Consider the following 26,255-nt stretch of genomic DNA (forward strand, 5'->3'; position numbering starts at 1 on the left):
CAGAGGAAGCTCTTTTCTTTTTGGATGTATTTTCTGTCTAACCACAGTGCTCTCTGCTGACACCTCTGTCCCTGTTAGGAACTGTCTAGAGCAGGAGCAAATCCCCATAGCAAACCTCTCCTGCTCTGGACAGTTCCTGACATGGACAGAGATGTCAGCAGAGAGCACTGTGGTCAAACAGAATAGAAATTCAAAAAGAAAATAACTTCCTCTATAACTAATAACTAACTAATAACTACTGGAAGGGTTAAGATTTTTAAATAGAAGTAATTTACAAATCTGTTTACCTTTCTGGGATCAGTTAATAAAAAAAATTGTTTTCCACCTGATTACCCCTTTAACTTCACATGGTTATAGTACATTCATAGACCAAAGTTTATGAATAAAACATACATACACTGCTCAAAAAAATAAAGGGAGCACTAAGATAACACATCCTTGATCTGAATGAATGAACTAATCGTATGAAATACTTTCCGCTTTACATAGTTGAATGTGCTGCCAACAAAATCACACAAAAATTATCAATGAAAATATAATTTATCAACCCTTTGAGGTCTGGGTATGGAGTCACACTCAAAATCAAAGTGGAAAACCACACTACAGGCTGATTCAACTTTGATGTAATGTCCTTAAAACAAGTCAAAATGAGGCTCAGTAGTGTGTGTGGCCTCCACGTGCCCGTATGACCTCCCTACAATGCATGGGCAAGCTCCTGATGAGGTGGTAGATGGTCTCCTGAGGGATGTCCTCCCAGACCTGGACTAAAGCATCTGCCAACTCCTGGACAGTCTGTGGTGCAATGTGGCATTGGTGGATGGAGCAAGACACGATGTCCCAGATGTGCTCAATCGGATTCAGATCTGGGGAACGGGCAGGCCAGTCCATAGCATCAATACCTTCCTCTTGCAGGAACTGCTCACACACTCCAGCCACATCATGTCTAGCATTGTCTTGCATTAGGAGGAACCCAGAGCCAACCGCACCAGCATATGGTCTCACAAGGGGTCTGAGGATCTCATCTCGGTACATAATGGCAGTCAGGCTACCTCTGGCAAGCACATGGAAATTACACCCCACACTGTTACTGACCCACCTCCAAACCGGTCATGCTTGAGGATGTTGCAGGCAGCAGAATGTTCTCCATGGCGCCTCCAGACTCGGTCATGTCTGTTACATGTGCTCAGTATCAACCTGCTTTCATCTGTGAAGAACACACGGCACCAGTGGCAAATTTGCCAATCTTGGTGTTCTCTGACAAATGACAAACGTCCTGCACGGTGTTAGGCTATAAGCACAACCCCCACCTGTGGACGTTAGGCCCTCATAACACCCTCATGGAGTCTGTTTCTGACCGTTTGAGTGGACACATACACATTTGCACAAAGGCGGAGGTTGTTGCCCTCCTACGGCCTCCTTCACGTCTTCTGATGTAGTGGCCTGTCTCCTGGTAGTACCTCCATGCTCTGGACACTACGCTGACAGACACAGCAAACCTTCTTGCCACAGCTCCTATTGATGTGCCATCCTGGATGAGCTGCCCTACCTGAGCCACTTGTGTGGGTTGTAGACTCCATCTCATTCTACCACTAGAGTGAAAGCACCACCAGCATTCAAAAGTGACCAAAACATCAGCCAGGAAGCATAGGAACTGAGAAGTGGTCTGTGGTCACTCACCACCTGCAGAACCACTCCTTTATTGGGGTTGTCTTGCCAATTGCCTATAATTTCCACCTGTTGTCTGTTCTATTTGTACAGCAGCATGTGAAATTGATTGTCAATCAGTGTTGCTTCCTGAGTGGACAGTGTGATTTCACAGAAGTGTGATTGACTTGGAGTTACATTGTGTTGTTTAAGTGTTCCCTTTATTTTTTTGAGCAGTGTATAATGGGGATGATTGACTTTTGACACAAAATGGAAACCTTACTTACTTCTAGTTTTTAACTTATTTGTCATTCGTTTTGAATGTTCATACCTTTAAGGAACATGGTTTGTACATAGAATTTCCTAGTAAAACTTTATCCAGCCATTAAGGTACTTGGCATTTTTATGATTTCAGCATGATGTGTAATTAAAGTAAGCACCATCTGTCTCCTAGGTGGCCCCAGGCTCAGTTCTCCTTATGAAGGTGCTTGAAGATTACATCCACCTGGTTGGAGATGCGCTAAAGCCTTTCCAGAGTTCCATTATTGTCACCGAGAATCTGGGTATGAGATAACTTATTTCTTAATAACAAAATGTTGTATAATACTCTTTTACATACTCTAGTCACGTACTTGAGCTCATGATCTGAGGAAATCTCAGCACTTTGTTTCTAAAACATGTAATAAAATGTCTCTATTTCCTTAAATGAGAATACACAGCCCATAATTCTATAGATTGTAATTATTTTTGGTTAAAAAGGAAAAATATTTACAGAATCCAAAATTGTCCGAAGGAAAACTTGATGTAGGCTTGTTTTTCCTGAATTAATAATATTTAATATTAATATTGCTTGCTTGCAGTTTATTAAGGGAGTGTTCCCAATTATAAGAACAATTGTTTTTAAAGGAAATCTGTCACATTAAAAATGCAGTCCAATCTACAGGCATCATCTTATAGAACAGCAGGAGCCGAGAAGATTAATATATAGTTTAGTGGGAAAAGTTCCAAGATAACATGTCATTTATTTATGGAAATGTCTGTTCATTCTTGGCCAAGTAGTGAAAGGAGTGGAGCTACCAAGCGACTGACAGCTATCTCTATATGTATACTTATACACAGATAGCTGTCAGTCATTGGCTAGAACCTCCCACATGACTCATTAGCACAGAACGTGCAGAGATTGACATGAATAAATGAAGATCCTGGAACTTTTCCTATAAAAGAATATGTAAATCTGCTCAGCTCCCCCTGCTCTATAACATGGTGCCTGCAGATTAGGCTGTATTTTTACTGTGACATGTTCATTTTAATACAAAATGCACCGTGAAGTTGTATAACTCACTAAATTGTCTTCATTAAAAATTCAGCCATTTTATTGGTTATTTTAGCTACTGAAAGATCCAGCATAAGTTTTATAATTGTGTTTATTTTGACAGAGCGCTCATTGATCAAACCTATACAGTATATGTGTCAGAAACTATACTGAGCAGGAGAAAAAAGGGGCATCGCCATCTTGTGTGCCAGGCTTGCAGCCATACCCCTTCATCATTCCTACTGCTTAATCATCTCCTCTTTAGTGAACAACTGCCATTGGCTATTTCACAGTGACCATGTGACCAAACAGAGCCTGAAACGCTATAGGGGACTGGTACAGTGTAGCAGGGCTGATGCAATGATTTTTGCCACCCTAGGCAAAAGCTAATTTGCCCCTTGACCCTTGACTCTGCCCAATAGCCCCCCTTTGACATTCCTCACCTTACTACTGATTAGAGAAAGGGAGAAAAGATCAGAAACGGCACTGATAGGGAAGTTAATCCCAGATGATATGGGATGCTGGTTAGGATGTAGGTAAATTATCCTCACCTTAATGTGTTGTGTGGGCAGGCACATCACTGATTAGCGCTTGTAAAAATGTTCCAATGTCAGCAGGCAGCCGGCCGTCGGTCCCGCTGAGGCAGCGATGCAGATGCAGAAGGGAACAGCTGGAAAGAGGGCAGCCTGGCAGGGCTGACCTCTGGACCAGGGGGAAAATCCGACTATTTGGCTCAAAAGGTGTACTCCAGGAGACTTCAGATTTGTAAATCAATGCCGTCTTTTTTGGGTCAAGAATGGCAGTTTACAGCAAGGACAACGCGTTTCAAAGGTTACACTTTCTTCTTCTGGTCCAGTCCCAGGTCCAGTCTGAACTGGACCTGAAAAAGAAGGTATAAACTTTGAAACACGTTGTCCTTGCTGTAAACTGCCATTCGTGACCCAATAAAGATGGCATTGATTTACAAATCTGAAGTCTCTTGGAGTACGCCTTTGGAGCCAAATAGTTGGATTTTCCCCCTGATCCACAGGTCAGCCCTGTCAGGCTGCCCTCTTTCCAGCTGTTCCCTTCTCCACCTTACTAGTGGGGAGACACACTGTAAAATTCCTCCTCCCCATGAAATATCCTTACTACTAGGGTGATACATTGTAACAAGCCCCCTCCTCATGTAATTAGCTTACTACTGGTGTGACACACTGTAACAAACCTCCACCTCATGTAATCTCCTTACTACTTGGGGGACACACTGTAACAAACCTGCCCTTATTTAATAATTACCTTACTGGGGTGACAATAATCATAGGGGGGGGTTATGGTGGTGCTTCTGGCTGAGCTGGTATAGCAAGTGGTTCGAAAGGGCGTTCTAGGCGGCTGCCTATTTTGCCTATAGGCAGAGCCGGCCCTGCAATATAGTGGTCCCAACTGGATCCAGCTAAACTAGCATAGATCGCAGCTGTGCCTACAGCACATGCATCAGAGTGCCGAACAGTGCATGCTGGGGAAACAGTTACAATCTACACTAGCTAAGCAGTGATTCGCCATTTCCTTTCAGCTAACCATGGTCACATGATCAGTTGCCCAGTAGTTAGCTGACAGTAGAATTTTTTTTTTTATTGGCACACAAACTTTTCTTTCAATGCAAAGATGTGTGGTAAGTTATATAACTTTATGGCACCCTTTGAGTTAAAGTATTTAGGCATTCCTTTCATGCTGTGTAGTGTGTGAGGCAGATTTCAAGATATCAATGACCCCATTGGACAATCTTTTCTGTAATGTTCCTTTAAATGACGGCATATATATGTGCTAAGCCTTCTCATGTTATGTGTCACACAGTTATTAGTATCCAGAGGGAACCTGTCTCAGCGGTTTCCAGTGATATTAACTTCCCCATGAAAGGTCGTCGCGGGATGAATGACTGGGCTAGAAACTCTGAGGATAAACTTTTCATTCCCAAAGAAGTTCTCTCTTTGCCCCAAGCAGGTAAACATTTGATGGGTATTAACATATGTAGGAAATGTATTGCATGAATGGGCAGTGGTGCAGAATGTGAATGTAAAACACTTATCTAATCTTTTCTTGTTTTTGAACTGCAGAGACGGAGGACTCTGCGTACTTTGTGATAGGTGCAGTGCTTTACCGTACTCTCGGGCTCATCTTACCTCCTCCAAGTAATTCCCTAGCTGTCAGTTCAAAGGTTCTGACTGTCACTGTCCGTCCTCTCACCAAACCTGTAGAGCAGCTAGTGGTGGTAGAGTTATCACATATAATCAATGTAAGTACTTTGTGGAACATCCATGATCTAGTCTACATTGGAATGCTGTTATCTTTGGTGCCAGTCTGGGGCTTTATGCCCATTTCCCATCCCTTTAGTACATCATATGTCTTTATACATCTTAAAACTAAAAAGAATTGTTGTAATAAAGCGTGTCTTCTTATCTAACAGGGCACATCAAGTCCCCAGTGCGCTGTATGGGATTACTCTAAAAGGTTGGTATACTCAATCAGTTCAGAGGTAGATTGAACACTAGAAACAAGAAAAGATGACAATGTTCCTCTATCACGTTGCTTAAGTATGCTTCCTACACCGTATTTGGATGATATATGATTAAAACCTTTCTTCTATTCTTACAAAGGTTAATTTTCTACCACAATGCTTTACATCTTATGCCTAAGTCTTGTACAATTGTGTCAAAGACTTTTATTCAAGCAGCTGATTTTTCCTTTATTCCAACAGTTGATTTCTTTCCCTTTTGTAGCAGAACGTGTCTTTTTCATATCTGTTTCCAATAAAATAAACTATTGTGGCTGACCTTGGAAATGAGAGCTAATTCCTGCATAGTTTTCTCTGTCCTTTATCACCAAGCGGCGGAGAGTCGCTTCAGAGCTAGAGACAATGTGACGGCAGAAAGTTTCTCTTTTTCGATACAATAAGAAAGTCGCCACTAATAAAATAATGGCAGCTATTTTTTCTCCCTGCTAGTCCCATACCTGTACAAGATTGTACGGAGAATACAGTATCATTGCTGAAAGCCTTTCAAAGCTTTTTCCAAGTCTGGGACCCGGAGCTGTCCAGATTTAGAAGTGCTGAAACTGTACTGACTCGGAACGCTGGAGGCTTTTTGTTTGTTTTATATTTTTTTTCCTGATTTTTGTTTGTTTTTTTTCTTAAACATTGACCAATCAGCATCATAACGTTACATTGTGTTGATGTCAGTGGGAATGAAAAGACCCCCGCAGCTGATTTCCTTGCTGTGCGCGGAAGAGATTTGTCTAATTGTCAAACAGGACATGAAATTTCCAAAAGACAAAATGGGGCTTTAAAAAAAATAAAAAAAATATGTATTACAATCATATTTAATTTGTTATTGTGTAAAGCAGATGGCGCCAGGACTTTTTGCAGCTGCTGAAGTTTTCGATTTAAACATGTTGAGCGTTTGCCTCTCCTTTTCTTCACAATGTCAGGGTATATGCTGGAAATCTGTTTATGAAACAGAATGGCTCTGTCTGTTACAAAGAACCACAAAGAATTATTCTTACCATTTCTCTCTAAATCAGTGTTTTCCAACCAGTGTGCCTCCAGCTGTTTCAAAACTACAACTCCCAGCATGCCCAAACAGCCTTTACCCATAGTTCCTCCCATTATACATAACACGTCCGTACTTAGCCAAGCATGCATAGGATGGCAGGTTGGGAGAGATAGCTGTTAGTTGAACAAGTGTTTCTTGACAACTAGATGAAGTGTGCGACCAGGTTTAAAAGTGTGTGCCACTTTAAAGGGGTACTCCTGTGGAAAACTTTTTTTTTTTTTAAATCAACTGGTGCCAGAAAGTTACACAGATTTGTAAATCACTTCTATTAAAAAATCTTAATCCTTACAGTACTTTTTAGGGGCTGTATACTAAAGAGAAATCCAAAAAGAAATGCATTTCCTCTGATGTCATGACCACAGTGCTCTCTTCTGACCTCTGCTGTCAGTTTTAGGAACTGTACAGAGCAGCATATGTTTGCTATGGGGATTTTCTCCAGCTCTGGACAGTACCTCTTAAGTCTAAAATTGTGAATTTTTGATCATTTTGCATACCCTAACAAATCTAATGAAAAAAGGGATTAAAAAGTCCCATCAAAACAAAAATGGTGCCGATAAAAACTTCAGATCATGGCGCAAAAAAATAGTCCTCATACATCCCCGAATGCAGAAAAATAAAAAAGTTATAGGGGTCAGAATATGACAATTTTAAACATACTAATTTTGGTCCATGTAGTTATAATTTTTTTTAAGTAGTAAAATAAAATAAAACCTATATAAATTAGGTATCCTTGCGACCATATGGACCTATAGAATAAAGATAAGGTGCACTGCTACAATCGGAAGCACCCAAAAATACAGAATGGTGTGTTGTTTTTTTTTAGTTTTTTCAATTTTGCCCCACAAATATTTTTTTTTCTGGTGGCAATTCTGTTCTGTAAATGTAAAAATGTAAATTTTGTAGGGAAATGATTGATGGTATTACAAAGTAAAATTGGTGGCACAAAAAACAAGCCCTTATATGAGAATTGAAAGGGCTATGATTTCTAGAAGGTGAGGAGGAAAAAATAAAAGCGCAAAAATGAGAAAACCTGTGGTCCTTATGGGCTTAAAAAACTATAACTCCCAGCATACCCGGACAGCCTTTGACATGTTCAGTTTGGCTAAGCATGTATGTGTTCTGTATGGTAAGAGAAACTATGTTTTGCTGACAACTAGATGAAGGGTATGACCAGGTTTAGAAGCATGTGCCACTCTAACTCTACCTCTTATACCAGTGTTTCCCAACCAGGGGGCCTCTACCTGTTAAAAAAAACTGCTCCCAGCATGCTTGGACAGCCTGTGGCATGCTCATTTTGGCTAAGCATGCATGTGTTCTGTATGGTAGGAGGAACTAAACTGCTGCCAGACAGTTCTGGTGCCTTTTCTCACCCTGAAAACAATTGGGTTGGGCAAGTTCGTCCAACAGCCTGATCCTTGTCTCCCACAATGACAGATGTAGGAAGGATCTATAATAGCAGTTTTGCCAGGTACTGCAGAGTTGTCTTATTTATCTTAAAGGGGTACTCCCATGGAAAACTTTCTTTTTTTTTTTTTTTAAATCAGCCTTCGGCTGTCCGGGCATGCTGGGAGTTTAAATCAGTCTTTTTAAATCAGCCTTCAGCTGCCCGGGCATGCTGGGAGTTGTAGTTTTGCAACAGCTGGAGGCACACCGGTTGGGAAATACAGATTTTAAATATATATTTATTTTTTTTTTGGGGGGGGGGGGCTGAAACCATTCAACTGAACCATTAAAGGGGTACTCCCGTGGAAAACTTTTTTTTAAAATCAACTGGTGCCAGAAAGTTAAACAGATATGCAAATCACTTCTATTAAAAAATCTTAATCCTTCCAGTACTTTTTAGAGGCTGTATACTAAAGAGAAATCCAAAAAAAGAAATGCATTTCCTCTGATGTCATGACCACAGTGCTCTCTGCTGACCTCTGCTGTCCATTTTAGGAACTGTTCAGAGCAGGAGTAAATCCCCATAGCAAACATATGCTGCTCTGGACAGTTCCTAAAATGGACAGCAGAGGTCAGCAGAGAGCACTGTGGTCATGGCATCAGAGGAAATGCATTTCTTTTTTGGATTTCTCTTTAGTATACAACCCCTAAAAAGTACTGGAAGGATTAAGATTTTTTAATAGAAGTGATTTACAAATCTGTTTAACTTTCTGGCACCAGTTGATTTAAAAAAAAAAAGTTTTCCACGGGAGTACCCCCTTAATGGTTCAGTTGAATGGTTTCAGTCCCCACCCCCCACCCCCCCAAAAAAAATAATGTATTTTAAATCTGTATTTCCCAACCGGTGTGCCTCCAGCTGTTGCAAAACTACAACTCCCAGCATGCCCGGACAGCCGAAGGCTGTCCGGGCATGCTAGGAGTTATAGTTTTGCAACAGCTGGAGGCTCACTTGTTGGAAAAGACTTATTCTTACTGTATGTATGTTTCCAGACCAGATACGGTTGTTTCAGTTTGTCACATGGTAGACGCTTGCTACATGTTTGAGTAATAAAAGGTGTGTACGTGTTTATGTGTGGGTGTGAAGGAGTGTGAGAAACCTTCATCCTTGCCATTTCTTATTCCTATAGTTGATTTTCTATGGTTGCCAGAGTAACGTGAATGAATGAGGCGAGATATAGTGATATATAGTACAGATTGTATTCCATCTGATATTCTTCAGATTGGACCCCTAGCATTAGTTCATAGAAATGTAGGAATATAATAGTAATCAGGGACAGCACTTTGCATGCTCCTGAAACGGCACGATTTTTGAAGTATATGTGATGTTTTATATACTTGAGTTGTTTTACATGTGGAATATAAAAAGGTCCGCTGCTTATAACACTGTAAAAGGCCCAGTAACCAGGAATGTATGAAGAATATATTTAGACATAGTTATATTTTTGAAGGTTTAGCTAAGGTGGGATGTAGGGTAGTGAAGCACCTGGGAAGGAGTGACAGCGAGGTAAGAAGGATTGCTGTGATGTCAGCTTAAACCTCAGACACCCTCTAAGCCTAGGAGCTGCATCATTCATCACTATTCAGAATATGATCCCTTTTGCTCTTTTTTTTCTTTCTCTTGGCTCAATATTTCATATGCTTTTCTTCCTCTAGTCTTTTCCTTTTCATGTGTAATCCCTGGAGAATAATGTCTTACCGCATAACGTTATCTCTTCCCCATTGCTCACACTCACTGTAGATTCCATTTATGTCCTACGTGTTTTCTCTCTGATGCCTTACCAGCTGTTCTCCCTTTTTGAGTCTCTGTGTTGCCCTTTCAGCTCTTACGTTGTGCATGTCACACATTTAGTAGTACCACCGCACAGTCTATCCCCACACATTATTTCTTCATCTGTCATTGCCATTCTCCCTCTCTCACATCATCATCCTCCCCATTGTTTCTCCCCCTCATTTTGCCTTTCTTTCTCCCCCACACTCCTTCTTTTCCCTGCCTCACTTCTCTCCCTGGGTTTCACCCACACACACTGATATTCAAGGCTCCAGCAAAGTGATGCAGGCTTGCTGTGTCTGCTCCAGATATGCACAGCTTTCCTAGTGTCCTAGTATACAGGGAATCTGTATTGCTGCCAGCTGTACTTTTTCAGGTTTTGGCTTCATATTTCTTCTTCTGATCACCAGTGATGTATCCAGTGGAACCTGGGACACTGAAAGCTGCCAGACCCTACCAACCCATCCATCTCACACCAAATGCCTTTGCAACCAGCTTTCCACCTTTGCAGTCTTGGCACAACTTCCCAAGGAGTTGGTAAGTATAGGAAACTATATAGGCCTGGAGGTTTTGCACATGACAATTACGGTACTATGTGATATCCAAGGCTAACTGCTGGTTGATCAAGGAAGAACTCCACTCCACTGACCATTCGAGGCCTATTCTTTTTAATTATCGTTGTGTTATTGTGGTTATTATTGCATAGACATTATTGCTAGTCTTTAATGGGTATTTTTAGTGCTTTATTTTGCTTGTCTATTAGGAAGCAGAGAACTAGAACCCACTAATCTTCCATTATAGCACTTACACACTTAACCTATGTAAAATCCATGGGCATATTTCAACATAACAGACTGCACATTATTTAGCTGACTGTGCATTTTCACTGTAAAAACACTGGGCCGTGTGATAATGGATTCCTGTCATAAATTATGTGAGGGAGATTAGTTCTGTTAAGAATTAAACATGTTATAAAAGTTAAGTAAGTATATTTTTGTCTAACCCTATAGAGAGATTTCCTATTTGGAAGAGACAGATCTACAGCTGATATGTATAATGCATGATCCTTAGTATAATTGACTTAAGTGCATTTTAGAAGCCTCTGTGCATTTTGTTTTTATTATTTTAGATTACATTTTTGTTATAATTTCATACATAAGACAAGGAGACTCCAGCTCGATTACAGATCCAATAGTTGTCTTTATTCACATAGAGCTACACATGTGCAAGGCAGGATGTGACGCGTTTCGGCCAGGTGCTGGCCTTACTCATACATGAGTATTCATATTTGGTCATTTGAAGTGCTAATACAGTATTTACCATAGGATTGAAGAGAATAGGATTGATGTTTAGGTGTGCTTCTACATTCACTGGTCCAATCCAAACTCTCTAAAACTCTCTAAATACTAATAGTGTTTGGTCAAGTTTAAGTACATTGACTAAGAAAATCTTTCTATGATCCGCCATGACAGGATGCACAAACATCTGGATATAGGGGTTTATCTGCTGAATACGCATTATATGACAGTCTATATCACCATAGATTCATGGCAGTTTATATTGCCAATCTATTGAGTGGTTGATCAGATAAGAACCTAAATGAGTATAGAACAATCCATCATTCTTATCCCTTCCTGTAGTGACTTCTGTGAGTTTGATTCATATGGGCACAGCTTTCAACAGCCTAGCGAAGCAGGCGTAGAGGTGAAAGGAGAGATAGACAAATGTGATACTATCATCTATTTGTTTCATGTGTTAAAAAAGTGACACTTTCTATTGCTAATAGTTTTATACTATAAGTGTCTGGTCACCATGAAGCTTTTGTGATTAATGTGCTTGCTTAAAATTGTGACATTTCAGAAGACATAAATATCATTATATAGCAGATAGAGCCTTTTTAGAAGGCCATAGAGAGGAAGATGTATCACAACAGTGTCGATTACTGAAAAATTTACCTGACCCCCTGAGCGATGGGCACTATCCCTTACTTGTTATATCCTCACCACTCAGCCTGATGCTAGGCCCTATTATCATATCTATCATAATACTGCACAATGCATGGTAACTTTATACAGCATAGATTGGCAATGTGCTTATTCCTGGAGATCAAGGTGAAGATAAAGGAAGCAGTGGTCAATGAAAGGGGGAAAGCAGAGCTGCTGTACCATGGCTGAAATAAGGCAAGGTTCATATGTTTGCAGTATGCCTTTTTTTATCTCAGTATTCCTCTCTGAGAGAGACAATATTGCAGTCTTCCAGTTATGATACCTTTTATTGTGTAACAAAAATAAATCAAATGATGTTACCATGCGAGCTTTTGAACTTGTTTATGGTTCTTCTTCTGGTATGGTATAACCAGAAAAAGAACTCCAAGCAGGTTCAAAAGCTCGCAAGGTAACATTATTTGATTTATTTTTGTTAGGCGATAAAAGGTATTAAAACTGCAAGATTGTGATTTTTTTCTTTGTCTGAGAGCAATAAACTTTTTCTACTGGAACATGGTACCAAACCCTTGTATTTCTAAGTCTGAAACTGCCACTGTTTCCATACCTTTTTTATTCACCTATTGTCCTTATAGTAAACCTGGTAAGAGAAAATAAACTGATCATGTAAAAAAAGAAAAGGAAATGCTGGTATTAGTTTGGGTCCCATAGAAATTAATAGGCTCCATCAACTGATCACAAACCCCTAGTCATTATTTAGCTGTATGTATGAAGGAATCAATACTACATGATTGACTTAGTTTACACTTATTTTTTACACAATAAGGGTCTGTTCACATGTGCAGATTTGATGCACAGATATGATGCGTAGGATTTGATGCACAGGATTTTCCGCTGCAGATTTCAATGTAAACTAAATGACTGAACACCGCTTCTAATCCTGCGCATCAAATCTGCACATCACATCTGCGCAGAAAACTGTACGTGTGATTAGACCCTAAGGGAATAATGTTAGTAACAGTTAGGTTGCTTCTGGGCACACTATATGCAACTTAGCCAACAGGAACAGGCTCAAATCAACAGAGATTCAGCATCATGTATATTACTTTATGGCATTATCTGCCACCGGCCAAGGTGTATATTACGGACATATTACTGAAACACCCAGTACCTCAAATATTAAAGTTAAAAAAAAGGGCCTCATGGCTCGAAGCAATCATATTACTGCCAGGTTTATTTTCCACCAAACATGGTTGGTTGTCAATGCATAACCTTCTATACACTTCTGTTCTGTTATTCTGTTCTTCAACTACTATAAACTTCTGTTCTTTTTGAAGTGTACCTGTCATTGGCAAAAACTTTTTATATAATGTAGAAAATAACATTATATGTATATTTGTAATATACATTGATTTAAAAAATGTGTATATTTTGTCCCTGCAGCTACTGCCTGTGTGTCTGAGTGTATGTGAGGAGACAGGAAGTGTGGGTGGACAAGCAGAACTCTGTGCAGCGAGAACAAGCAGAGCTCTGTGCAGCGAGAACAAGCAGAGCTCTGTGCAGCGAGGACAAGCAGGGCTCTGTACACTAAGGACAAGCAGGGTTCTGTAGACTGAGGACAAGCAGGGCTCTGTGCACTGAGCACAAGCAGGTCTCTGTACACTGAGGACAAGCAGGGCTCTGTACACTGAGGATAAGCAGGGCTCTGTACACTGAGGACAAGCAGGGGTCAGTACACTGAGGACAAGCAGAGCTCTGTGCACTGAGGACAAGCAGGGCTCTGTGCACTGAGGACTAGCAGGGCTCTGTACACTGAGGACAAGCAGAGCTCTGTGCAGTGAGGATAAGCACTGAGGACAAGCAGGTCTCTGTGCAGTGAGGACAAGCAGTTCTCTGTGCAGTGAAGACAAGCAGGAGTCTGTGCAGTGAGGACAAGCAAGGCTCTGTGCAGTGAGGATAAGCAGGGCTCTGTACACTGAGGATAAGCAGGGCTCTGTACACTGAGGATAAGCTGGGCTCTGCACTGAGGACAAGCAGGGCTCTGTACACTGAGGACAAGCAGGGCTCTGTACACTGAGGACAAGCATGGCTCTGTGCAGTGAGGACAAGCAAGGCTCTTTGGAGTGAGGACAAGCAGGGCACTGAAGATGAGCAGGGCTCTGTACACTGAGGACAAGCAGGGCTCTGTACACCGAAGACAAGCAGGGCTCTGTGCACTGAGGATAAGCAGGGCTTTGTACACTGAGGACCAGCAGGGCTCTGTACACTGAAGACAAGCAGAGTGTGCACTGAGGACAAACAGGAGTCTGTGCATTGAGGACAAGCAGGGCTCTGTGCAGTGAGGACAAGCCGGGTTCTGTGCACTGAGGACAAGCAGGGCTCTGTACACTGAGGGCAATCAGGGCTCTGTGCACTGAGGACAAGCAGGGCTCTGTGCACTGAGGACAAGCAGGGCTCTGTGCACTGAGGACAAGCAGGGCTCTGTACACAGAGAACAAGCAGAGCTCTGTGCAATGAGGACAAGCAGGGCTCTGTGCGGTGAGGACAAGCAGGGCTCTGTGCACTGAGGACAAACAAGGATCTGGGCACTGAGGACAAACAAGGATCTGGGCACTGAGGACAAACAGGGCTCTGTGCATTGAGGACAAGCAAGGCTCTGTGCAGTGAGGACAAGCAGGACACTGAAGATAAGCAGGGCTCTGTACACCGAGGACAAGCAGGGCTCTGTACAATGAAGACAAGCAGGGATCTGTGCACTGAGGATAAGCAGGGCTCTGTACACTGAGGACAAGCAGAGCTCTGTACACTAAGGACAAACAGGGTTCTGTACTCTGAGGACAAACAGGGCTCTGTGCACTGAGGACAAGCAGGGCTCTGTGCACTGAGGACAAGCAGGGCTCTGTACACTGAGGCCAAGCGGGGTCTGTACACTGAGAACAAGCAGAGCTCTGTGCAGTGAGGACAAACAGGGCTCTGTGCACTGAGGACAAGCAGAGCTCTGTACACTAAGGACAAACAGGGTTCTGTACTCTGAGGACAAACAGGGCTCTGTGCACTGAGGACAAGCAGGGCTCTGTGCACTGAGGACAAGCAGGGCTCTGTGCACTGAGGACAAGCAGGGCTCTGTACACTGAGGCCAAGCGGGGTCTGTACACTGAGAACAAGCAGAGCTCTGTGCAGTGAGGACAAACAGGGCTCTGTGCACTGAGGACAAGCAGGGCTCTGTGCACTGAGGACAAGCAGGGCTCTGTACACTGAGGACAAGCAGGGCTCTGTACATTGAGGACAAGCATGACTCTATACACTGAGGACAAGCAGGGCTTTGTGCACAGAGGACAAGCAGGGCTCTGTACATAGAAAACAAGCAGGGCTCTGTGCAGTGAGGACAAGCTGGGCTCTGTGCACTTAGGCTCTATGACATACTCCTGGCTCACACATCAGGATGATTGACAAGCCAGGAGCCTGCACAGAGCCTTACTTGTCCCACCCACACATCCTGTATTTAGACTCCTCATAGAGACACAGGCAATAGCTGCAGGGACAGCAGTTTTTCACCTAAAAATATACTCACATTTTTTAACCAATGTATATATAATAAATATACATATAATTAGAGATGAGCGAATCGAAGCTGACAAACCCGAATTAGTTACGAATTTCAAGAAAATGTCATTTTGCAAGAATGCGAATATCGCAGCGATTTTATTGTGCGAATCGCTTTATTAAACTCTATTTACTGCGGTCCAGGCTCCAGGGCATCTAAAATGGCGGATCCATATGTCAGTACATGGGGCAAGGAACGCTGGGAAATCGGGAAGGCAAGGCGGGAAGGCAGGTAGGCAGGATGACCCTGAATCACATGCAGGATGCAGCCTATCAGCAGCTAGTCACCCCTGTGATGTCACAGCCCTGTATATTCGGCAGCCATTTTCCGGCTCGTCATTTCATTCGTTACACTGCAGAGAGATAGAACAGACATTGCACAGTAAAGCTTGTTGCAGTGGCGTTTCACCTCTTAGTCACCTCAGCCTTCTGTTGGACACATAGCACAGTGTTTTTGCACAGAAATTAATTCTTACTGCAATTAACCCCTCAGTCACTGTGAACAGCATTGTATTACAGAGAGGGGCAGAGAGCTGTGTGTTGCTTCAGCAGCAGAAAGGTTTTCAGAGGAGGGAGAAATAATTTTTTAGGCAAATCTGTGTCTTTGTTCTACAACAACTGGTCTGCTGGTTATTCTAGTCTGTAGACGGTATAATCCATACCCAGCAGTCCATTCCTAATAGTATTTGAGAGAGAGTCTTTTTGCAATTGTGGGTTTAGTACACAGTGACTGTGTGCTGCAGCACTGTTGTGTACTGCTGGTGTTGTGGGCAAAAATTATTATTTTTAGCGTACTGTAGCGCATTTTTCTGCCCTCATAAGTGCATACCACATACCTACATCTAAGTGGTGTACTATGTTGTACCTATTAATCTATCAAGGGCCTAGATACTGTGAATGTCCAGGCAAAAGTAATCACTGGCTGGTGTTGTATTCAGATACTTTTTTTGGTGTACTGTAGCACATTTTTCTGCCCTCATAAGTGCATGCCACATACCTACATCTAAGTAGTGTACTATTTTGTACCTGTTAATCTGTCAGGGGCCTATATACTGTGAAAGGACAGCCAATAGTACACACTTGCTGCTGTTCTAGACAATTACTGTTTTAAGGGTATTGAAGTGTATTGTACTCCCCTCATATACGCAATAAGTATGTCAGGCAGAGCAGTGCCAGGACGTGCACTGTGGTGTGGCAAAGGCCTAAATTCATCAGGCTCACGCAGAGGTCGCAGCAGAGTAGGGGCGCGTGGCAGTCGGAGTTGCTGAGCTCCCGGTGTCAGCTAGCAGTCGTGTCTCGACCAGCAACCCAGCAGCCGTGATTGATCGGTTCACTCGGTCATCCACTTCATCCCAAGTGACATCCGACACCCCCAGTCAACAGTCAGTGGGTTCTTCAGACTCAACCCTCAGTTGGCATGGCCCTCATGCTGCTACTGCCACCTCAAGATTGTGCTGCTCAATGGTCTCCTCATGCTAATGCTACCACCTCCAGGCTCTGTCATTGTGCTGCTCTATGGTCTCCTCATGCTAATGCTACCACCTCCAGGCTTTGTCTTTGTGCCGCCATATGGTCTCCTCATGCTGATGCTGCTACCTCCAGGCTCTCATTGTACTGCTCTATAGTCTCATCATGCTAATGCTACGACCTCCATGCTCTGTCATTGTGCCACCATATGGTCTCCTCATGCTGATGCTACCACCTCCAAGCTCTCTAATTGTGCTGCTCTATGGTTTCCTCATGCTAATTTTACCACCTCCAGGCTCTGTCATTGTGCTGCTCTATGGTCTCCTCATGCTAATGCTACCACCTCCAGGCTCTCTCCTTGTGCTGCCATGGATACTGCAAAACATAATTAAGGTGCTGGTCCCCAGTTTCAGAAATTCCTCTGCATTAGGGTCACTTTCAGGACTCCTGATGCTGCTGCTGCCACCTCCAAGCTGTCTCATTCAGCCACTATATGGTATTCTCATGCTTCAGCCAACTCCAGGCTGTGCAATTCAGCCACTATTTGGTATCATCATGCTGCCACAAACTCCAGACTGTGCCAGTCAGCCACTATATGGTCTCCTTATGCTTCAGCAATCCCCAGGCAGCACAGCAATAACCGGGCAGGGAGAGGGAAAGGGAGGGATACATCTTCCATCCCGGGCCAGATCTTTTAACAGCTGTTTAAAGTGACAGTGTCCCGGGACTACCTGCAGGTCGGCACTCGCTCGTGTGCTACTCAGATGCACCCTGCGTGCCATGAGTGGCACGCATGCCAGGGGTTGCCGAACACTGCACTATGTGGTCTCCTCATACTGGTGCCACCTCCAGGCTCTGTCATTGGGCCGTTCTGCGGCAGTGATTCTAATAGCGATGCCTGTAATCTGCATGTCATACTGAATAACAGTATTATTTCACTAACACAGCACACTCCATATGCGTATTAGAACAAAGCAAAGTGTTCTACACCCCTATTGAGGCTCTCTGGAGGCCAGAAATAGCTGTTTTTTACATAGATTCGCCAAAAAAAAAATCAAGCCGAAACAAATTTTTGGGGAAAATTCGGCAAATCGGCCGAATCAAATTTTTCAAAAGTTTGCTCATCTCTACAAATAATGTTATTAACACTGGTACACTTTTAAAGAGCTCTGTGATTCCCTTTAACCCCTTAACGACGCAGGACGTATATTTACGTCCTGCGCCGGCTCCTGCGATTTGAAGCGGGATCGCGCCGCGATCCCGCATCATATCGCGTCGGTCCCGGCGCTCATCAACGGCCGGGACCCGCGGCTAATACCACACTTCGCCGATCGCGGCGATGTGCGGTATTAACCCTTTAGAAGCGGCGGTCAAAGCTGACCGCCGCTTCTAAAGTGAAAGTGAAAGTGACCCGGCTGCTCAGTCGGGCTGTTCTGGACCGCCGCGGTGAAATCGCGGCGTCCCGAACAGCTGACAGGACACCGGGAGGGTCCTTACCTGCCTCCTTGGTGTCCGATCGGCGAATGACTGCTCCGTGCCTGAGATCCAGGCAGGAGCAGTCAAGCGCCGATAACACTGATCACAGGCGTGTTAATACACGCCAGTGATCAGCATAGGAGATCAGTGTGTGCAGTGTTATAGGTCCCTATGGGACCTATAACACTGCAAAAAAAATGTTAAAAAAAGTGTTAATAAAGGTCATTTAACCCCTTCCCTAATAAAAGTTTGAATCACCCCCCTTTTCCCATAAAAAAAATAAAACAGTGTAAAAAAATTAAAAATAAACATATGTGGTATCGCCGCGTGCGTAAATGTCCGAACTATAAAAATATATCATTAATTAAACCGCACGGTCAATGGCGTACGCGCAAAAAAATTCCAAAGTCAAAAAAGCGCATTTTTAGTCACTTTTTATACCATTAAAAAATGAATAAAAAGGGATCAAAAAGTCCGATCAAAACAAATATCATACCGATAAAACCTTCAGATCACGGCGCAAAAATTGAGTCCTCATAGTGCCCTGTATGTGGAAAAATAAAAAAGTTATAGGGGTCAGAAGATGACATTTTTAAACGTATACATTTTCCTGCATGTAGTTGTGATTTTTTCCAGAAGTGCGACAAAATCAAATCTATATAAGTAGGGTATCATTTTAACCGTATGGACATACAGAAAAATTTTAAGGTGTAATTTTTACCGAAATATGCACTGCGTAGAAACGGAAGCCCCCAAAAGTTACAAAATGGCGTTTTTTCTTCGATTTTGTTGCACAATGATTTTTTTTCCGTTTCGCCGTGCATTTTTGGGTAAAATGACTAATGTCACTGCAAAGTAGAATTGGCGATGCAAAAAATAAGCCATAATATGGATTTTTAGGTGGAAAATTGAAAGGGTTATGATTTTTAAAATATAAGGAGGAAAAAAACGAAAGTGCAAAAACGGAAAAACCCTGAGTCCTTAAGGGGTTAAGCCTTTTGTTGTGATCCAAAAAAGACAGTAATGTATGAATCACAGAACTCAATTCTAATATAGTATGTATATTTAACTCAAGAAGTACGGCAAATGAGAACATCTTGTTTTTAGTTCATGTTGTTCTTACAGGATATAAAGCTGAATGTTCAAAGTGAATTCTGAATCAAGTGTTCTGTCCAAAAAAGCCAGTGTAAAAGAAATCTATGAACCATGTCATGAGAAATATTTGAAGAAAATCTTATATATTGTCCTCTCCACAGGTAATGGATATCTCTGGTTCTCCGTCGGTCCCTTTGATGATTGGCTGTGCTGTATCCTGCATGGCTTTGCTCATTCTTCTTGCTGTTTACGCAGCATTTTGGAGGTATGTTACAACATAGATAACAAAGTCTTATAAAAATAAAAGAGCTTACCTGAACATTGAGGTTGGAAAGAATTTATGGCTAGTCCAGTTTTTACCCAGGCTGGAGATTACTGTATATAAGTAATGTGTAAATTGTAAGCTGGGAATGAATTGCCACCATAAAAGTCTGTGCTGGGTAGCCATAAGGCTATGTGCGTACAGAGTATTTTGAGACTCATTTTAGAAGTCAAGTACAGGAGAAATTAGTCTCAAACCTTTTGATGGGTTTTCAAACAAAATTTGTTAAAGCTGCTTTTTGCATGTTCGATCTGTTATTTCTCAGCTATTTTTCACTTTTTTTTTGCTGTAGCTGTCGAAAACATTTTTAAAAAATTAATTTTTTTGGGACAAAAGTGGCCAAAAGTAGTCTCATGCACTTAACTTTATGTCTATAATAGTTACAGACCTACAATGAAATGACCCATGCACCCATGACCCATGACCATGATAGATGTTCCATTGAATAGGAAAAAATGAAATTTTTTGAGACATAAAATTTAATTTTTTTTATGCCTCAAAATAGTTCCTAAAAAACTATGGGGGGGGGGGGGGTTATCAAAACCTGTGTAGAGGAAGAGTGGTGCAGTTGCCCATAGCAACCAATCAGATTACTTCTTTAATTTTTAAAGAGGCCTGTGAACACTGAAAGAAGCAACTCTTCCTCTACACAGGTTTTGATAAATTTCCCCTATGTGAACATAGACTTGTTGTTGGGTAGACATCTCAGTGCATGGCTAGCCTTTTAAATATCACCATGATTAGGTGAATAGGTATTTGTTTTAAAGAGAGTCTTCTTTGCAAAAATTTATAATGCATCTCTTGGATATGCCATTATTTTCCGACTGGTTAGGGGCTCCAATCAATCATAGAGATGTGTCATACATCTTTGTGATTGAAATCCCCTTTAAAGGCAATCTGGTCTTGTAAAAAAAATAGAAACATTAATAAGATTGTACCAATGCATACCAAATTTGTTCAGGGTCAAGCCTTGGGTCATGGATGCCTAAGTGCAGGTTTGTTGTGGGTCCCTCCTGATGGGCATGGTTATATAAGTAACCTAAAGGTCCATTCTAGACGTTCAAAAAAGGGAGGACCTATTTCAAGTATTGTTGAGTGGCATAGGCCATATTCGAATTTGCGATATTTTGCGAATATATGGACGAATATTCGTCATATATTCGCAATATTCGCAATATTTGCAGCCTTTTTTTTACTATGCGCCATTAAATTCTCATGCGCATTCACCATAAAATTTGCATGCGCAATATCACGGGATCAATGAGCTAAAAGAAGGGGGTATCAATATGTGCGAAAATTCACATATATGAATATTCGCATATGCAAATTTTCGGGCGCCCGCCAGTCTGACACAGTAACTAGTATTGGAGCCTTGTTTACACCAAAAGCTGGAAGCAGGGAGGGATGATCACTGTGATGTGTACTGTGAAAAAAAAATTTGAATATTCGTAATTGCGAATATTTAGCGCTACTTTTGCAATTTTCGTGAATTTGCAAATATCCAATGTTTGCGATAAATATTTGCATTGCGAATATTCGCGCCCAACACTATTTATAAGTAGGATGTGGGGGCACTGGGCAGTGCAAACTTTACTCAGAGGTTAAGGTTGTTATCAATATGTTGTGGGGGCACAAAGCAGTACAAACTTTTAGATGTTAAGGATGGGGTCAGAATAAACTTCATTTAGGTTAAAGGTATTATTACTAGGAATGTGAGAGGGGAGAATTAGCTTTATTTAAAGGACAAGTCTCATGTCCAACATTACAGAAAAACGTATCCCCTATCCGCAGGATAGGGGATAAGTTTTAGATCATGCGGAGTCCACCACGCCCCCTCCATATATCTCTATGGAAGAGCCAAAGATTGCCGAACGTCTCTCCCATAGAGATATATAGACGGGGCGTGGTGGCCCCCGCTTCGGGCGGGGGTCGTGACGCGCCCACTCTTTGTTGGAGCCGGGGTTCCATAAGGTGATCGCAGGGGGCCACATTGCCTGCGGATAGGGGATACATTTTTCTGTAATGTCGTACATGAGACTTCTTCTTTAAGAGGAGAACCAATAGATAATACATGGTACTGACTACAGCCTATAACACACTGCTAAAATCCTTGTTTGGTTGGCTACTTGTCTGGACACTAACTGCCTGCCACTTAGACTCCTGCTGTCATGCTGGTCCACCTCGACACTCCACTCTTCACAAGTCTTGTGCACTCACTGTCTCTGGTGCACAAGCAGACATCTGATGTCACATACCGAATGCAGAAAAAAAAATTATCCAATCTGGATTTAGCATGAGCTTCAGTCTCCTGATTGATAAAGCCAAGGGCTGAATGAAGGCCTCACTGAAGTGTGCTGCTACTGAATAAAATCCACGATAGACCAATATATACCCAATACAGTGACATATAGTTACATACTTCATAAGGTTTAAAAAAATACAAGAGTCCATCAGGTTCAATCTATAACCCTACTGTGTTGATCTAGAGGAAGGCAAAAACCCTTATTAGGCTGATATCAACTGCCCCTTACCTGGGGGAAAATTCATTCCCAACTCAAAATATGTCAAAACCAATCCCTGGTAGATACCAGCAGTGCACAGCCTCTGCAGACTGTATACGTGGTTATATTTACATCCAAAGACTCCGAGGTGACACTTTCTCTAAGTGACTCACAGGTGATGTCTTTTTTGATTGGAGTCCTTCTATTTTCTTTTTTCTTCTCCATCCGGCCCAGGCCTTCGTGAAGACTTCTCCTGGCCACAACTCTCCTCAGAATCTGCCAGGCCAACATTTTAAGCTTATTGCTCAAGCACCCTCCTCACCTCTATACAAACTATTTGGCTCTGATTTACTAAAATGTGTGAAAGAAAAATAGGAGAGATTTTTCCACAACAACCAATCACAGTTCAGCTTTCCGGTCTTAAAGAGCTCTGGTAAAGTAAAAGCAGAGCTGTGATTGGTTGTTATGGAAAAATCTCCTCAGTTTTTCTCTCACACATTTTGATAAATCAGGGCCTATATGTTTTGCCCCACGCAGTACTAGTACCCACTTTGTGCCCCCATATAGTAGTTAGGCCCCTCGGTTCCCCCATTTAATATTAGGCCCCCTCTGTGCCCTTATATTGCAGTTAGGCCCCTCTTTACTCCTATGTAGTAAAAGGTCCACCTCTGCATCCCTATATAGTAGATAGACCCCCCCCCCCGTACCCCTATATAGTGGTTAGGCCCCCTCTGTGTCCCCCTCTGTGTAAGTCCTGGTGATAGGTTCCCTTTAAATCCCTTTATCAAAGTAATCCCATACACGTCTTGACCTTATCTATTTTTGTTTAATTTGCAATCTGCTACTTTTTGTCTTTTTCAATTACTCAACAATACAGATTTAAAAAACCTTTTTAATTTTCCATAATCTGCTCAGTATAGAGATATCATTTTCACAATATGGAATATTTTCAATGCTGTATTCTCACTATCTAAATATAAAAACTGCTTGTCATTACACAATGCATTTGCTTATACATTTCATGGCTGATGTGATAAATTCCCATCATTTAGAAACAATTTTAGAAATAATTGTAGCTGTTTGTCAGCCTGGCCATCCACCATACAGTACTGTGCAAAAGTCAGAGACCACCATGTCATTTATTTAATTTCCAATAAAAACAGCCATTAAGTACAAGTTATTCATTTTTCAGTGTCAGAATGAATGCAGGGAAAAAATTTATCAGAAAAATAGACAAAAGACGTCAATACTAAGTATAGTGGGAAAAAACAGAGTTCCTACAATTACGTTAAGATGTACTATCCCTTCCTTATGGATATAATATGGGCCTTGCTTGGTTACCCCTCTATTCACATATCTTCCTCTAGAGAACCCCTCTTATCTGTTCCTTAAAAAACACAGTAGCCAGATTTTAGCTGCAAGTCAATAGGGAAATTTTTCAGCTTTTTTTGAAGTCAGTGGCAGTTTTTGAAAAAACGAAAACCTTTTTTTTCCTATGGGAGTGAAAAAAAACGCCATTAAAAACGTGGTTTTTAACATTGTGCAAGCTTTTTTTTTTTTCTTAAGCAATCTAAAAAAGGGATGGAGACAGCTTTTTTGAATAAATATCATAGGTTACCATAAAAAATTTAAAAAAAAGTGTTGCTTCAAACCTGAACGAAAACCAGGGTTTCAATATTATGGGACTGAAATATGTGTAGCTGTCAAAAAACCATTGCTGGAAAAAGTGAATAAAACCAAAAATAAATAAATAAAATAAGAAACTGCTCTAGAACAATGAAACTGAACAATGGAGATGTGGGTGAGGCTTTAGAATTTAATGAGGCCAAATTTGGCATCTGTGGAAGTAATGAAAGTCAGTATGTATCCCGCTGAATCAGTGAAAGCTGCTCTGAACCATGGCTACAATTGTCAGTAACACAAAGCGGGAGATTTGTGCAAGTGTGAGGATCTATAACAATATCTCTATTCAGTGATGTTTTTGATTGAGGGCATCAAGAATGCTGATCAATGGTAATACTAAATGGAATAACCTCTGGGAAATCTTAATTGAGAAAAAATAATTCAAGAAGCAAGATAATGACCTCAAGCAAACCACTGAGAAGATCAAGACTTGCTTCTCAACTGAAAAAAGATGCCGGCGTGTTCGGAATTACATGGACCACAAGATACAGGAAATTAACCCATCTTCTATAACTTCCAATTTCTGTAAAATAAATGTATTAGTTTTTTTTTTTCCATTGGAGCTGAAGCATCAATAACTTGGATTTAAAGGGAATAGTTCAAAACATAGCTAACAATTCGAGAGAGGAGGGAAGCCATGCCACATGTTGTTTAAGCTCCCAGCCGCTGCCACAAATATCCAGGAAGCATGTGGAATGAGTCATAGTTGAAAAGAGGGACCAAGAATATTTTCAATACAGACAGCACTGGGCACCTCACAAGTAAATCCCGCCTTCTGGACATTTATAGCAGCAGTAGCCAGATGCTTTCTGATACATCTTTTTCTCTGAGATGCAAGCTTGCATGACTGAGATTCCCCTCCATCACCTCTGTATAGGGCTTCACTCTTCTCCATCACCTCTGTATAGGTCTCCACTTCCCTCCATCACCTCTGTATAGGGCTGTCGGCAGTTTTGATAGCATAAAACTGCTGACAGATCCCTTTTTACAGTATACACCCACAATGAATATATATCAGTGATCCACTGCATAAGGAAGTGATTAATGTCTAATTGCTAGGGGCCCTACCATTCACTAGAACAGGAATCCCTGTCCCCTATTGCATATCAATGCAGGACAACCGGGAGGAGGAATCGGTGGATGAGAATGTTTGCTGCCATTCTGTTTGCAGAATATGCTACTAAGGAAGATAGCTGAGGGCTGTACTCGTCTGTCTTTGTCAGTTCCATAGTCTTTCAATAGATGGGCAGTGTAACGGAGCTCTAAGTTCTGCTCAATTCAAAATCCTCAAGTGGGGGCTTGAGACCTCCATTCTATTGACCAGTTGGGGTCCCAGTGCTGGGGCCCTAAGAGATCAGCCATGTATTATCTATTATTTGGTTTATGGAGAGGCAGCCACTTAATTGCTTGTTCTGACTAGAAATAAAAAATAATAAAAAAGGTAATATCTGCATTATACTGTACATAAAGGAAAATACTGCCAATGATAGTTCAACCAGTCCGTGAAGCAAACAGAGGCCTTGTTGTAAGTGCTGCCATGTGCATGTGGCCTAATACAAAATGTATGAATGCGCGGAAATGTCTACGATGGGTTTTGCAACCAATTATACGCGACAGATGAACAATCTGTTGACCAATGCATGGCTCCTAGATCAAACTTTGTATTTATCGCAGTATTTGAAGATTTTACATTTGTGGAAAAGTCATATGATCATTTGTTGTTAAAGTATAACTCATTGCACCTGCCCTTAGACATTTTATTATGCCATGTTTGCCAGGGGGATTTTTTATGACTTAACTTGTATTTGTATTACTCTTTACAAATGTTCTGATGGATTGTAAAGTTCCCAGTCTTAATGCATTTCTTTTTGCTTTCTATTCCAGATTCATTCGTTCTGAGCGTTCAATCATCCTACTCAATTTCTGTTTGTCCATTCTTGCTTCTAATGTTCTGATTCTGGTTGGACAATCACAAGCCCTCAGCAAAGTGAGAAAATGCATTGTATCTGGCTGGTTTAACAATTGAAAAATATATATATTTTAAGGATAATATCAATGCTGTACACATGGAAGATTTCAGTCACTTCACCTATAAAACTGAAATGTGATATGGCTATTGTAACCATTATCAGTGATACAGGAGGTATAAATACAAACGTAGACAGACATACCTTTACATGGTTGTTTACCAAAAAAGTTTCCGTTTTTTATCCATATTCTATTTTGGGTTTAAAAACATTATTTCTGTTTAAAAATGTAAAAATAATAAGGTAACAATAGATTTAAAAATATAATTCAGCTACAGAATAAAAATCCAAGGCACCAGAATAAAGTCACATGCATCATTCAATAATCCATAAGAAACATTTCAGAAACATATGGCTATCATCAAGGCAAGAATGACTTCGTAA

The 26,255-nt window shown here is 41.5% G+C and overlaps 1 protein-coding gene across 8 annotated transcripts in view; it reads left to right on the plus strand.

The window, feature by feature from the left end:
- Positions 1-26,255, plus strand: part of ADGRB2 (adhesion G protein-coupled receptor B2) — a 571,730-nt gene that overhangs the window by 478,184 nt on the left and 67,291 nt on the right. For all 8 annotated transcript variants that reach the window (XM_056556966.1, XM_056556965.1, XM_056556968.1 and 5 more), the window contains 7 exons: positions 2,099-2,207; positions 4,790-4,936; positions 5,050-5,228; positions 5,400-5,443; positions 10,165-10,291; positions 19,500-19,603; positions 25,729-25,831. In XM_056556966.1, coding sequence (XP_056412941.1) covers positions 2,099-2,207; positions 4,790-4,936; positions 5,050-5,228; positions 5,400-5,443; positions 10,165-10,291; positions 19,500-19,603; positions 25,729-25,831 — 813 coding nt within the window. The remainder of the gene's footprint in view (positions 1-2,098; positions 2,208-4,789; positions 4,937-5,049; positions 5,229-5,399; positions 5,444-10,164; positions 10,292-19,499; positions 19,604-25,728; positions 25,832-26,255) is intronic.

The sequence above is a fragment of the Hyla sarda genome, chromosome 2 (genome assembly GCF_029499605.1).
Source record: "Hyla sarda isolate aHylSar1 chromosome 2, aHylSar1.hap1, whole genome shotgun sequence".
Lineage (NCBI taxonomy): Eukaryota > Metazoa > Chordata > Amphibia > Anura > Hylidae > Hyla > Hyla sarda.